The sequence below is a fragment of the Hetaerina americana genome, unplaced genomic scaffold (genome assembly GCF_022747635.1).
Source record: "Hetaerina americana unplaced genomic scaffold, ioHetAmer1.1.p SCAF_11, whole genome shotgun sequence".
Classification (NCBI taxonomy): domain Eukaryota; kingdom Metazoa; phylum Arthropoda; class Insecta; order Odonata; family Calopterygidae; genus Hetaerina; species Hetaerina americana.
In genome coordinates, this window is record NW_027286181.1 from 21,809,000 (window position 1) to 21,823,521 (window position 14,522).

The window sequence follows — 14,522 nt, forward strand, 5'->3', positions numbered from 1 at the left end:
CACCAGATTTCGAACTTGACATAAGAATTAAGCAGATCAGGACTATGCCTCGCGAACCGACGGAAAAGGTATTTGCAGGCAATAAATAGGGTCACATAAATGAAATGAGAAAACCTTAACATTGGATTATCGTTACCACTTGTGATTTATTTTAAAGCCAAAAGTGTAATTTAATTAAAGAAACAACGTTAAAATAACTAATTCATGACTACATGAAGAAATTTTCCAAGTTTATGACTATTTACTCTGAATTATGCATTGATAAAGGAACTGCCAAGGAAAAGATGTATGTGTTTCGAGGTTTCATGTGGCTAAGATCTTGATCCAAAAAAATTGCTACAGTTCTTTTAAAAGGATATGTGGTAGCATTACTAGGTGTTTGAAAAGTTGAAAGATCAAGTATAAAAGGGCTGATTCCATTTATAAAATCCCTTTCCACAATTTCTTCAGCCTCTGAATATTGGACTTCAGTATAATTGATCCCTGGCAAATAGAAAACGTTTTAAATTAAAATGTTGAGCAGGGTGAAAGGTTATTCAATGAAATATTAGAGAAGTAACAAAGGAATCAGGAAAGAATAAGGATTAAAATCTACTTTCAAAAATAAAACGGCTTTGAAGGGAAAATGTAGGGACTATGTGTTAAAAATTCAGAAAAAAAGGTCACCGTGGCTCTCTATCCCAAAGGCTTTTGACTTATAGTAAGAAGAAACATAGCAATACCGAGAACATAACCGTGAAATTGCAACTGAATTTTCATAGTGATTCTTAAGAGTTAGAAGATGAAGGAGTTTATTTTATTTTCTCTGCAGTTTCTCCTTTTCCTTGACAGTCATTCGATATACCGGTCTTTTAGCCATCCTTTCAAACCCTTTCCCCATTTGTCTTCCTATATTTTGATTGGTCATGAAAGATCCAGCCTCGTCACATTTTACACAAGTGCATAGTAAACCTTTTGACATATTTTTTCTCTGTATGTGATACTAAATAACCTTTTAAAACTTATCTCCCGAAGCACTTCTTCGTCCACATATCGCAAATTTAGATACTGAAATTTCATTTATGGTTCCTTGCGCCTTTCACTATTTTTTTTACTGATGCCTATGGCGAAACTGATACATTTTCGTTTACTCATGTGATATACGACAATAGGATTTGAAACAGAAATCGTCTCGATTTCTTTCACTTGCAGACTAGTTTATCACATTTTCGATACCATTTAGAGTGGATAATTTTTCATCCCAGCTTGACTAAAACGAAACCGAAAAAACTCCCCTGTCTTCTCTTTCCTTTCGGCTCGCTTTTCTATTGAGTTCACTTCCAGTTAACGCGAGATATTTCCACCTTTCGTTGACGACATTCACGAAACGCATTTTTATTTCTATCCACCCAGCTTACCCCGATTTCTTGGATCGGTACCATGTTCATTTTTTGTAATGTACCCTGGATTTTCAAAGCAGACTGGCAGGCTTTATTCTATGTGTGCATGAAGTAAATTCTCAACTAGAAAAAGCATGAACCTCTGTGAGGAAAATTCTGCTACTCGTGCACTTGAAGAGGTTCTCTTTATCTACGTTACCAAACCCTTTGGGATAGAGATCCAAGTATTTTATTTTCTTATATCTCTGACCTGGAAAGTTAATTTTTTCCCTGACGTCGAACAAAACTGGGCTAACCGGGCGCAGGTCTCGTGAAACGCTTTTGACCTCGGCTCCTATCTAAACATTTTCCATTTTCTCAGCGTTCATAAACGCTAGTTACAACTGTATGGAGAGAAGTGTTCTTTTTTTTGCTTCTTAACCCGCCACATCCTATGTGCGGTCCTTTTTAAAAATCATTCTCGGGGAACGGTTCTGGTGGCTTTATCCCGTCGTGGTTTGTTTTTTTCGTCAGTCGCTTGTGCTAATTTACCACTTGAAGTCCATTTTCCTCCTCTCTTGGTCTCATTTTCGTTCCAGCGGGCCTTGGCGAAAAATCTGGTTCCTACAAGTTTGGACATCTGCTCCCCTTGGTACTGTGATGTAGATGCGACACTAGGACTCATCTTCTCATTCTACGAGTATAAACTATAAAAACCGTTTCATTTCCACTGAAGTTTAGCTTGAAATATTGTGAGAAAATGTTTTTAATCATGGCTGCAAACACAGAAGCGCACGAAATGTGTAGTGATTTTGTTGATATGAAGTAGAGTTTTTCTGTTGTTAAGAATATTTACCATGTTTTGCCTGGTTTTAATTTTATTACTGCTACAACAAATGAGTTGTTATATGAAAAATTGAACATTAAAAAAAAAATTTTTGCACACAATATTGTTTGCTTAAATGAATTAAATAGTCATTCATTATAATTTAGATTAGATAAACACGAGGGTAATCCCAGTTGTGAAATCTCCTATTTTTTTAGAAATAAAACTCAAACTATTTTCAATAATTTGTACATTAGTTATAAGCTAAAAAAACCTGTCTAGTTTTTTAAAGAATTTTTATTGTGGTTGATGCATTTCTATTGGCACCCGGGTATTTATTGCATGCCCAAGTCCCACTAGCTCCCCGCCATATCTTTAAGGAAGCGTTGGATCTCATATTTACACCTCATCATCGTCACTGAAGCGCCTTCCAGCCAAATGCTTTTTCAACTTAGAAATCAAGTCTGATGGCCCACCATATGGTCTATGCACGGTGCCACTGGGCACCTTGCACAGACCATATGGTGGACGGGTGATGTTGTTCCATCCAAACTGCTGTCTCAGGAGAGCGACGGTTTGACGGGGCGAGCGTTATCGTGAAGAAGGTTTACGCCCTTGCTCAACATTCCTCTTCTCCGGTTCTAAATAGCTCGTACACATTGTTTAAGTGTCTCACAATACCAGTCTGTACTTTTTGCGCTCAAACTATCTATGAAGATGGCCAACAATACCCCGTTTGGATCCCAAAACACAGTCGACATGATTTTGTCAGCAGACTGATTGTTTGAATTTTCCTAGCTCGGGCGAAGAGGAATTCTGTCACAAACATGATTGCTTTTTGGTCTCAGGTGTAAGGTGGAACACTCGAGTATCGTTCCCCGTAACAAGCAACGATTAAAAGGTAAAATATTGAGCTCCAACGCTTCCTCAACGATATGGCGGCGAGCTTTTATGACATGGGAACACAAAACCTTGCACAGTGCCTGCAAAAACGAACCCTCTGAAATAACAATTGCGTATAAAAATGTTGAAATGGTTAATCTTTAAAATAATGTAATCATTATTGACAATAAGCGTTTTTTATATATTTAAAAAATTGAGGATATTGATTTTGTGTTGCTTTTAATAAAATTTGCCATAGGAGTGCGTACATTATTTTATATTTAAATCTACACGGAATGCAACAGAAGACGAAAAAATCCGGCGACTCTTGGAAAATGTATAAGTTGTATTTTTCAATGTATTCAGCTTTCAACAAAAAATCAGTTCAGAAAATATTTTTCATTCTAAAAATAAGGAAAAGTATTTAACTTTTGGAAAATACATGATAACATCTGGAGTAGTAAAGTTAAGTTTGTTAGACTGGATATTTAAACTACTCTTTTTACTTTCTTTTACATATAATTCATAGCTATTACGAATAAATGAAGAATGACATAGTGTAGCGCAGGAAGTAAAATATATCTGCGATACTTAGAAATAAGTAGCCATTAAACACCCTCCAAGACATACCCTTAAATCGGTAGAATAATTAATTGAGAAATAGGCCATGTATAGTTTTTTGAGTGTATGAAATCGTAGCAAACATGTAAATTCATATTCCAATGGGTTTTGGTAGCTTTTCAATTAGTTGATATCAAACTAACACATATGATACCAAAACATTAGCAGAATTTTTATATGAATAAATGAGTTAGTCTTGGAATCTTTTTATCCGTCAGTGAAACTAAATTTCATTTCAATATACTTCTAGTTTCATGGTTTATGTTTTGTCAAGTTATATTTTGGATGATATATCAATGGTTTGCTACCATTTTACAAAACAAATTTATTATAATTACAACAAAATAATGAATTTAAGTTATATTTTAAAATTTTCTAAGCTATCTTAACATACTTTTTTAATTATATACCTGTAGTTGATAAAGCCTATAAGATTTTCTTCATGAACACAATATTTTGAAAACGATGCTTAAAATGGAATTTTGCCAATTTGCCCTGAGCAACTCACTTAATGCTCTGCATGACCTTATTCAACCCAGTAAAACTGAAAACTCTCACCCCCAGAGACTGAACAAGCAAAAATGTCAACTTGATGAATATTATTTGTCGATTTGCTCACGATGTAACAATTTTGCGCGATGAAATATACAAGGGTTAGGAATTAAAATAAAACAATAAAAATTAGGACTAATGTGAGATTTAATATATAGGATTAAAACATGTCAAATTATTTTTTTTACAATTATGGTATGAAAAGTCAATCAACATGCCATCTTTATAAAAACAACTTGTTCACTTGTGATGAAAAAAGTACACACTCGAATTATTTTTCCTCCGAGTGATACTTGATTGACACTCGCCTATTTCAATGGCAATGACTCAATTTAAATTAATTTTCGAAGAAAAAGAATGTCACTAAATAATGAAATAGTATGAATGCCATATCGAATGTGCTATGTGAATAAATGATACATGTCACTACCCAAGGTAAAGTCACTATTGGGGACATACCATTGACGTAAAGGTATAAAAAGGATCTTCTTCTATTTAACGAATACTTCGGTTGACTTAAGCCTCTTGAGGAAGAACAGTGAATATTACTTTGTAACTGATAATCACTTTGGCTTAATTTTAACGGCATCGTTGTGATAAAAACTTAATAATCGTGTAATGCGGATGAAATTTGTGCCCCATTTCCATCTTCTTTTTATTAATTCCTTCAACAGCTAAGGTTTGATCGCCTCTAACCTTTTCTCACATTTTATTTGTACTTTGGTAAGGTATATATAATGGGTGAAGACTTAAAAAACACTATACAAGCTCTTTGGCAAGAGCGCGTAGTTTACAAAGGACGGTGAAAATTATGCAATTTTTACAATGCCAGGCATAGATGTATCACCTTGGATATAAAATAAAGTTTGTACAATCCTAAATTTGGCGTTGTGGTGCAGTACCTTAGAAATATATTTGATACTGGTATAGGTTTAAAAATAAAAACAACCAGCGAGCGGTACGTACTTTGTTATGTAACTGTTTGGATTTCAAATAGTTTCCGTTCATTTTCCAATGTATGTGATTATTACTACGGTCCGTAATTCCTTTATATCTCTTACAGTATAATTTTACGTTCGTTGTCACTATTTTTTTATTTAACATTATCAGATATGTGGAGCACTGGCAAAAATTTATAGCAAATATTTGAGTTTTCTACATTTTCGTTTAGGTCACTTTAGGTCACCAAATTCTTCAATCTACAATTAAAATGGCATTCTCAGAAATAACCCGTATAAATTCTAACATATATAAACGTGTAAGAATCAACATTTTTAGCTATATCTCAAAAAAAATCTTTTGATTTGGCTGCTCCTTTCAACTGATTATCTTTTGAAAGAAAATCCTTCTCTAGCTTTCCCTATTACAAATATTTTTTGCCACTTTGATTATCCACAATCTCAATAATTTTTGGCGGCTATCACGTGTGCGGTGCCGATTTTTACGATTAGATGCAAAAAATATTAAATTTATTTGTTACAAAATACCTCGTAGAAAAGTTTAAGTGCATCTGAAAAAAATGTTTCGAACTAAATTCTTGGCTGGTTCCCTATGTTCACCACGAGGCTCATGCGAACAAATGATATATCTTCTCCCTACGGCAAAGACGTAAATCATGCACCGAAAATATTTATTGTTTGTTATAATTGTTCTTTTCGGAGTTATATCACACTAATCTTCTCGTGGAGGGGCCAATCCTAAATGTCACCGGGTGTAAAGGAAAGCATGTCGATGACTGTCATCAAAAAGGGGATCGCAAATTTTCTTATGCAACAGGTGTTAAATATGCTCCAGTTGTTTCTGAACAAAGAGAGATAACATATACATGATCACCGTGTAAAAAAAGAGTCCAGTAGAGAAAGTTTTTTATTTATAGGCCGATTCCTCGAAAATTCCAAATTTGATTTTCACACTGATATTTGTGTATGTGTGTATATATATATATATATATATATATATATATATATATATATATATATATATAACACCCCTCGTGGAACCTTTAGTGACAAGTAACTCAAGTCTGAAAGTGTTCTGGAACCTGAAGGAACATTTATCACATTTTGAACTCAGCTAAAGAAGAACTCAGTTCGTGATAACACAAATTCTAAGAGCATGCTCTTTATTGGTTGTATGGCGAGTTTTCAACTCACCGGGATAATGGGTTCTGGTTGCTATCCGACACTGTTTTATTAATTACATCACATTATCTTTCACCTTTCGACATATTAGCCACAAAATGTGTGCATCAACTTGAAACATTCGTAGCAAGGTGTTTGTAGTCCATCCTGCTCTACTCGAGAAGGCACTGTAATTATTCAGATGCCATTTTCAACCATCAACAAAAAAGGGTTATAAAAAAAGTTTAAATATCCCTATTAACGATGTTCATTTCAATTGACCGTATTCCCTGCTGCACAAGAACAGAGTTCCACTGGCGTTGCACATGTCGTGTATGAATGCCACGCAATCGAACGTCTCAGTATGGCGGGGATATACTGTTGGATCTCAGTTGTTTTGTCTGCATGTCGTCATAGGCAATCGCGAACACGCTCTTCTTCTCCAGAAGCTTCTTCCCGCCGCCAACTATCCCCCCAAGGGCGGCACCTCCACCAGGGGAGGACATCTGTTGCTGTTCCACCCCAACTGGTACCCCCAGGGCCTGCGAGTTGAGCGCAATCCCCGAGTCGATATCGTCCTCGGTAGCTCTAGCCGAGTTCCCCAAGGATCCGGCCTTGGACATCTCGGAGTGCGGCACGTTAAGCGTCACCCGGTGGCACAACGAATCGGACCTCTCCTGCAACCACTCCCGCCTCCGCCTCGCTATCTTGGCTTCCCTCGCTGCCGCCTCCACGGCTTTCTTCTCCGCCCTCGCCCTAGGCCCGCCCCCCTCCATTAGCTCCTTGTACCAGTCCATGTAGCGGGAGGAGATGTCCGGGAGAGAACCCCTCCGGTTCCCGCAATCCTTCCTCTCCTCTCCCTCCCCGTCCGAGACAGAACCGCCAGTGTTAAGCCTGTACGAATTGTTGACCGAACCCGTTCGATACGGCTCTGAGAAGGACTTACGCACCCCCGCGACACCTCCGCCCTCCGATATCTTCCTCACCCGCCCCGAGACTGGCTCTGCGTCCGAGGGCTCCGCGTCCGTCGACCTCAGGATCATCTTTCTCAGGATACTACTCTTATTGTCCACGTAGAGAGGTGGGTCGGACTGCTGAGAACCGTTCTCCACGCCGTCCTTCTCCTCCTGAATCGGTGACTTGACCTCCGCCCCTTTGCAGCACTTTTTGGAACGGTGGCGTGACCTGGATCGCTTGTGGCAGTGCTTCTTCTTCCGGCTGCCTTTTGACGAAGCGGCAGAGATCTCCTCCTCCTCGCTAGGGACGTAAGGCTCCGTCTGGGTCTCCGCGTGGACGTCCGTTTGCGTGGCGGCCGCCTGGGAGGGTACGGGTGGCGGGGGCGGGGGTGGCGGGGGCGGTTGGGGAGGTTCGGCGGCGGGGGGAGCCGCATCCGCCGCGGCCTTCTCCTTGCTCGCTTCCCCGCCCTGATCCTCCATGAACCTCCTCAGGAGGATCTCCTTTCCTCCCCTTCCAGCCCCCGTGACGTCTCCCTCCTCGTCACCGGCTCCGCCCCTGGTTACCAGCCGCAGGATCTCGGCGTCGCCCTCCCGGACGTAGCGTCCCTCCCTCTCCACTGCCTCCTCATCCTCACCGTCCTCCTCGGCCAGCTTGTCCCGGAACATGCCCTCCCGCCGCTGGTGGAGTGAGTCCTGGGCCCTGGAACGGTAGTGACCGTGATGGTAGTAGACCCCACCACCGTACGGCCTCCCCCCATGGTCCGAACCCCTCTCCAACTCGTGCCTCCTTATGGAATCCGTGTCCTCCTCCAAGTCATCCGCGTATCTAGAATTATGACAGTTATTGCAAGGAGATGCCCCACCGGGTAGACAAGAGATGAACCAAACGAGCGGCTCGCCTGCCGGACATGCCCCGATAGCTGCTGGTGTTCTTAAAAATAAGGCTAAAAGATCAGGGAACCTTGTGGTGTTAAATTTCGAATTCTTTTCTTGAAAACATACTCTGCATAACACAATTTTGATTCCAATCGACCCGGTTGTCAGTGCTTAATCCTCACCTCCCAAGTGACCTCCTGATGAATGATGATTAATCTTACTTTACCTTAGTATTTTAAAACAGCATACCGATAAACCCGAAAATATCAAATATGACCCTGGGTTACAAAACTGAGTCATATAGAAACCCTGAGTCGAATCATATGAATCTTTGAGTTTTCAAATTTACATGTGCAAAGGTGTGCGTTTAACCCGCCGATCCCTCACATGAGTTAATATTTTGCCCTTTTAATCAACCTAATTAGCTCTAACCCTTGATATAACCTGATATGTCTTGACCGCAGTATAATTCTCTTTGAGAATGCACCCTAAGAATTTATACGGATGGTGCATTATTACTATTAAGAATATTCACTTTTTTGGTAGCCTTCATAATGGCCGGAGTGTCAATTTAACGTATACTCAAAGGATGTTAAGCTAAAAAATTAATAGTATCAGGTGTGACTTTGTGGAGATCATAGATACTTACAACTAAAAATAGCTGTTTATTTTCCGAACTTTTATTGGTGAGTGACACAAGGCGTTTCGTTAACATTTGGCATAGTGATGTGCAATTATGTTGTTGCAAATCGTCGTTAATATAGTAGGCATTACTCTACAACTCTATTTTACATTAGTCGAGTACAGCAAAATATGTCGTCAGTAAGACTGTGGATATGCAAAGACAAATTTCATGACAGAGCTTTAGCTCGATTAGATTAGGTCTAAGGATGACAACATGGAAATCATTTTTCAGGTGCATTTCTAGGGATAAATTTAAAAAATACAAGTTGCGATATCAAGACCTACAAGGTATTATATTCTCATGCTAAAATTTATTTCAGAATAAACCCCGTTCGCAGACACAGTGGTTGTTTTTTTTTAAATCCTAATTATCGAATAGGTAATCCTATTTCATGATATTTAATTTGTGAATCCCTTATTATAATTAAAAATTAGTGGCTATAATCGCATATATTCTGACATATATTTTGAAGGCCACTTATATGCATGATAAAATACGCTTATTATTCATGGAATACATTCAAATTTACCTCCTTCTAACAAAAATCATCTTGATTTTTTTAAAAAAAGGACGCCAGGTATCCTAGGCCGTGATCAACCTGTTTGAACATTCCAGCTGAATTTGTAAGGCGATTTTTGCTTGTCACTTTGATCCTTCGTGAGGGTGTCTTTGAAATATTTAAAAATAATACCAATCGTTTGTGTAAAAAGAAATGATGGATAAATGTCATGAGGCTGAAGAAAGTCCGGAAGTATGGTGGAGGGAGTTAACGTCTTGGGTTCTAGGGACATTTTATACATAAGTTTAAAGTAAAGGACTTTATGATACCGCATGAAAAATTTGTTAAGAAAGGAGTCACCAAGAATACTGACTATACATTTCAGCACGTTGAAGAAAAAAGCGTATTCATCACCAAATGACCTCTGGAAAAAAGCATTCAAATTGACATAAGAGAGAGATAGGTGCGGCTTGAATTAGGAATGATTGGTTATTGTTATAAAACTACACCTAAGGTAAGAGGGGAATTTAAATTTCAGTAAGGCGAAACATATTCAGTTCTTCAATGATATTTTATCCTTCTATTGAGCGTTTAGTACATTTATATGTTTTTAAAGTGAACAGGAACTTATATGCCAAATGTCCATTGCATTATATTTCAATAGTTTGAGAATTCATACGCTAATATCTACTTACGCTTAGGTTTTCAATTTATTCATAGAAGTAAATACTTTCAAAACCCACAAAAAATGTGGTAAATGCGTCAATGTCAAACCTACAGCTAAAATTAAACCTTACCTAAGAGTTTTCTTTTCCAAAACGTTGTATTTGTAGCAGCCTTAAATTGGCTTCAATTCGTGAAACACTAAGTAATAATTCAAATGGTTCTAAACCATGATAGTTATATTCTTTCCATTCACTCGGCCGTAGTACGTTCTTTATCTATTTACCATGATAGTTATACTACTGACTACGTAATAAACAACTCGTAACGGTAATTTTTCTCTTCGGCGTTGAAAAATGAATGAAATAGTAGGAGAAAGAGCAAGCCATTATTATAAAAAAGGAAAGAAAAATGGATAAAGAAAGTTTAATTCTGTTTAATCGGTGAAATTGTCCCTCAACTACTTATAAAGTGTGTATTTTTATACGAGGACGAACTCTGTAAATTTAAATCATTAGTACAACATTACTTTTTTGACCCTATAATCCTTATAAAGCCTTAAAACCCGCGGATATAAATTAAAACCTTCTTTCGAGTTTTGGAAAAATATCTATGTTAGTAAGAGTATAGAGAAAATAAAAAGGAAAAAAATGCTGATCGGTTATCCTAGTAGAGACTTAAAGAAAGGATTATTGAACATTTTCATTTGAAGCATAGTAGAAAGGTCACATGGCCCTGGAAACTGGTCTCTGCGGAAAGACTATGCTCTTTGATTAAAGGATTTGGAAGTGAGAACAGGAATAAAGTAAGGAGCTGTTCGGGGAAAATTAAACCAAGCAGATAATATGAATTGAGGGGATATTGAGAGATTGTGAGATGCTGAAGGTCGTGAACTAAGGAGAAATGTTGGCTAAGCGTGGAGAGGGTAGGAAGGAATTGCGTTCTGGACAGCGCGGATGGAAGTATGTTGGCCTTGAGGAATGAAATAGTGTGGGCCATAAAGCACTTAGGCCCTGTCATTCCTAAGATATATTAAGATGCTGAATAATATGGAATTTGTCAACTTTGTGCAAGATGTTAATATCACTTTGGTGCATCACCATCGATGATTTCCAAACGTCAGTATATTATTTCTGCCGATTTTTCAACGAAAAAGTTGGGCGTAGAAATGTCGGCAGAAGTGAAGTGCCTACGCCGAAAAGGACCAGGCTATTAATTAGATTTTTATAAACCACCAACATCATACCAAGAGCTACTACCAAAAATAGTTCGTGTGAATATGGAATAAAGAAGGATTAATGTACGAGTAGTTTTGGGGATATGTGAATTTGTGGGAGGCTGGGAAACTCTTGAGTTTATAAGAACAAGTAGTTGAACGTGATTTGTTTTGCAATGAGGTTTCAAATAACGTAATTGAAGAGTGAAAAACGTAGGAAAGTGAGACAAATAATTGGTGTAAATAAAAAATAAGAAATCTCTACGTCTATGTTTTTCCCTGAAAGCTCTCACGAAGCCTTCAGCCTATAGATATCACCAGCCATACAGCGTGACGGTGATTCGGTGTGATTCTACGAGTGTATTATAGTAGAACAAATGTTTTTTACGTGATTTTATATCTACCGTTGCCGTCATGAAGCGTGCGGGGGGACCTATAATCGTACTATGAAAGTGTAGGAAGTTGAGCTGAAGAATGGAGTAGCGTATTACGAAACGAGATCTGTGACTTTTATACCGTGCGGTTCTATTCAAAAGTGCTGAGTACTTCTCAAATACCCCCTAACTGTTGGATTCAAAACGATAGGACAGTTAAGCTAGCAAAATCTCTTCCCATGGTCATATTTATAGTATAACCAAATAAATGGCCCAGATTCAGATAGTTTTGAAATTCTGGACGAAACACTCGAGACATTTATTTGCATTAACTCTACATCAACGAATTTTGAGCCAGAACGACGCATATGGAACGAAAAACAAAGTCAAAAGGCGCATCTGGTTGAATTTTAAGCTTCCTTAATGGATGAATTTCGTGTGCAAGGAGCCAGTAATTTGATCGTTCATAATACAAGGCATAAGCTTAATGCAATTGTTTTAAACAACGAATAAATATCTAATACTCCAAGAGATATTGACACATTCGTAAAATAATTGACATCAGCATGTTATTTTTTATCGTGAAACGTAACATTCTCGCATAAAAGCTTTTTAAATTTAGACAGCAATAATGGATTACTTGGTTCTCAATTTACGTCAACCTTCTACATCAAGTCACAAATAAGAGAAACTTTGAGTGAGGATTAACAAATGGAGCAATATAACAAACTGTCAGTCGCAATCGAATATTTTTATCCTTCTATCCTCACTCTAAGGTCAACGCTTCCTCTGTAATGTAGTTGTTCAAAAATCTCCGAAATTAACTGCTGTGAACTAGTCCTTACAGATTTTTACAATGTTTTATGGGTGAGCGTATATGGGTTTCAAGACCAATATCATATAAAATGGGGACTTTGATTTTTCCTGTTAATTTATGTGCACTTTTTCGAGTTATCATTATCTATTCATCATTCAGCCACTGATAGCTGGTTGTAAACTTAGTTTATTTTAGATAAAACCTTTGACAGCCTTGAAATGAGAACTTTTGATTAATGGCCGCCAAAATCAAACCAGATACGCATTTTCCTTGTTTTTCGGGTACTTTGTGTTGATATCATTTCTTTAAAAAGCCCTTGAAGTGAGGTTTACGCAAATAAAAGTGTTACTACATTTTTCATTGCGTGCATTGCATTACGTTTTTGAAATTAGTGACACAAAATATTCAGTGACTTATGTGACCAGAGTAAGAAAACCAATATTCACGGATGTTTCTCAATCCGGTAGTAGACTCTGTATCATAGATTTCTGGATTCATACAAAACCTACCTCTGATATCGGAGACTAAGGATAAAAGATAGCCGTGGTTAAAAGGACCACTTCGTCACATCAACCTCACCTCCTGTGCGGATACCCGTGGGGATGGTGCGGGTCCCCCATGCTCGGGTACCGGCCCTGGTGTCTCCTTCGGCCCCCCATGGGCCCACCCACTCTCCGCCTCCTTCCCGGTGAGTCCTCCATGTCCTCCACGTAAACAGGGTACTCGTCCGACCATTTCTGCTGCAGCCTACGCGAGTAGACGAGGTTGGGGCCGTGGCGTCGCCCGCCCCCGTGGTGGGGGGACCCGCCGTGGCCACCCCCCCTATCCAGAAGGGACTCTCCGTCCTCGCTCCCGGCGTCCATCGATCCCCTTCGGTATCCGCGATGACCGTTAGGCATCTTCTGTTGTCCCTTTTGGTCGGTTGTGGTCCACGCCTCGCGTGGACCTTGAGCCGCAGCATCTGCGTCCTCTGCCAAGTGGAAGAAAATGTGATGATTTAGAATAGGATCAACGGAATATCATACTGCTGGAATATTCATTTTCGTTCGCTTCTTTGACATTTAGGACTTGGAAGACAAATATTTTCCTTTTTCTAATAGGAAAAAATTGTACATCTTTCATTAATCACAAATTTGGGTAGGAACGCGTAAATTGTCAATAAGTTAAATTAAACAACACTCCTATTCTCACGTGCTACTTTATTATCCACTAATATGGTTTCAAAGGATGAAGGATATCATTTTATACTCAAATACGACGGTGGTTCAATAAGTGCCAATGTTAGAAATGAAGTAACCATTTTTTCAAAAACATTTTTTATATAACGAGTTAATTTTTATTTAAAAAACTATAGCAATGTCTTGATATTTTAAATATTGATTTTTCAGACGAAAGTGAATGAAAATAATATTATATTGGTACAACGAAAGGATAGGGAATGAGGAGACTTCGAATTGAACGACACCCTTTTGCCTCGTTTGAGAAGATGGAAATCACTCCAGCTTCTATAATTATTGATCTTTAATTTGAGGAAAAGTCAATCTTTTTAGAATTTAATAATATTAAGAATACCTACCGTTTAATAGTTTGGAATTATTTAATAATCCTGGTGACAGTGCGTATTACCTATTCTAACAGAAAAGGGGATGCTGAATCAGTTAGAGAAATAATTTTCAATACTTTGCATCACAATATACTACCCCATGCAAAACTGAAAATGTTTGGTGTGAGTTTTTGCTTGCAATTTACAAAAAAAACTATAGAAAATCAAAATAAAAGGTCAGGAAACCGACTGGTAGCTTTATAATTGAAGCGTGAAAAAGTCTACTTTAAGGAGAAAAAGTTCGGAGTTGATTTTTTCAAAGCCAAAAGCCCAAGAGACTTGATAGCATGTGCTTTGTATACAATACATTAAAGTTGATTGCATTATATGTTTAGAGTTATTTAATCTACGTACGTTTAGTTTATTAAAACTTGTGTTGCTCAAATTACCCTATGATCTTTTTGTTACATTGACATTTCTGTTGTTCTTGCCACTAATCCTAGCAACCAGGGTGTTTCTCTCTTCCATTTACCA

The 14,522-nt window shown here is 38.1% G+C and overlaps 1 protein-coding gene across 1 annotated transcript in view; it reads right to left on the reverse strand.

Moving 5' to 3' along the window:
- Positions 1-6,718: 6,718 nt before the first annotated feature.
- The window catches only part of Cad86C (Cadherin 86C), a 127,623-nt gene continuing 119,819 nt past the window's right edge, over positions 6,719-14,522 (reverse strand). Inside the window, exons 19-20 of the mRNA XM_071599672.1 lie at positions 13,025-13,415; positions 6,719-8,141 (exon numbers count right to left, since the gene is read on the reverse strand). Of these exons, the coding sequence (XP_071455773.1) occupies positions 6,719-8,141; positions 13,025-13,415 (1,814 nt within the window). The remainder of the gene's footprint in view (positions 8,142-13,024; positions 13,416-14,522) is intronic.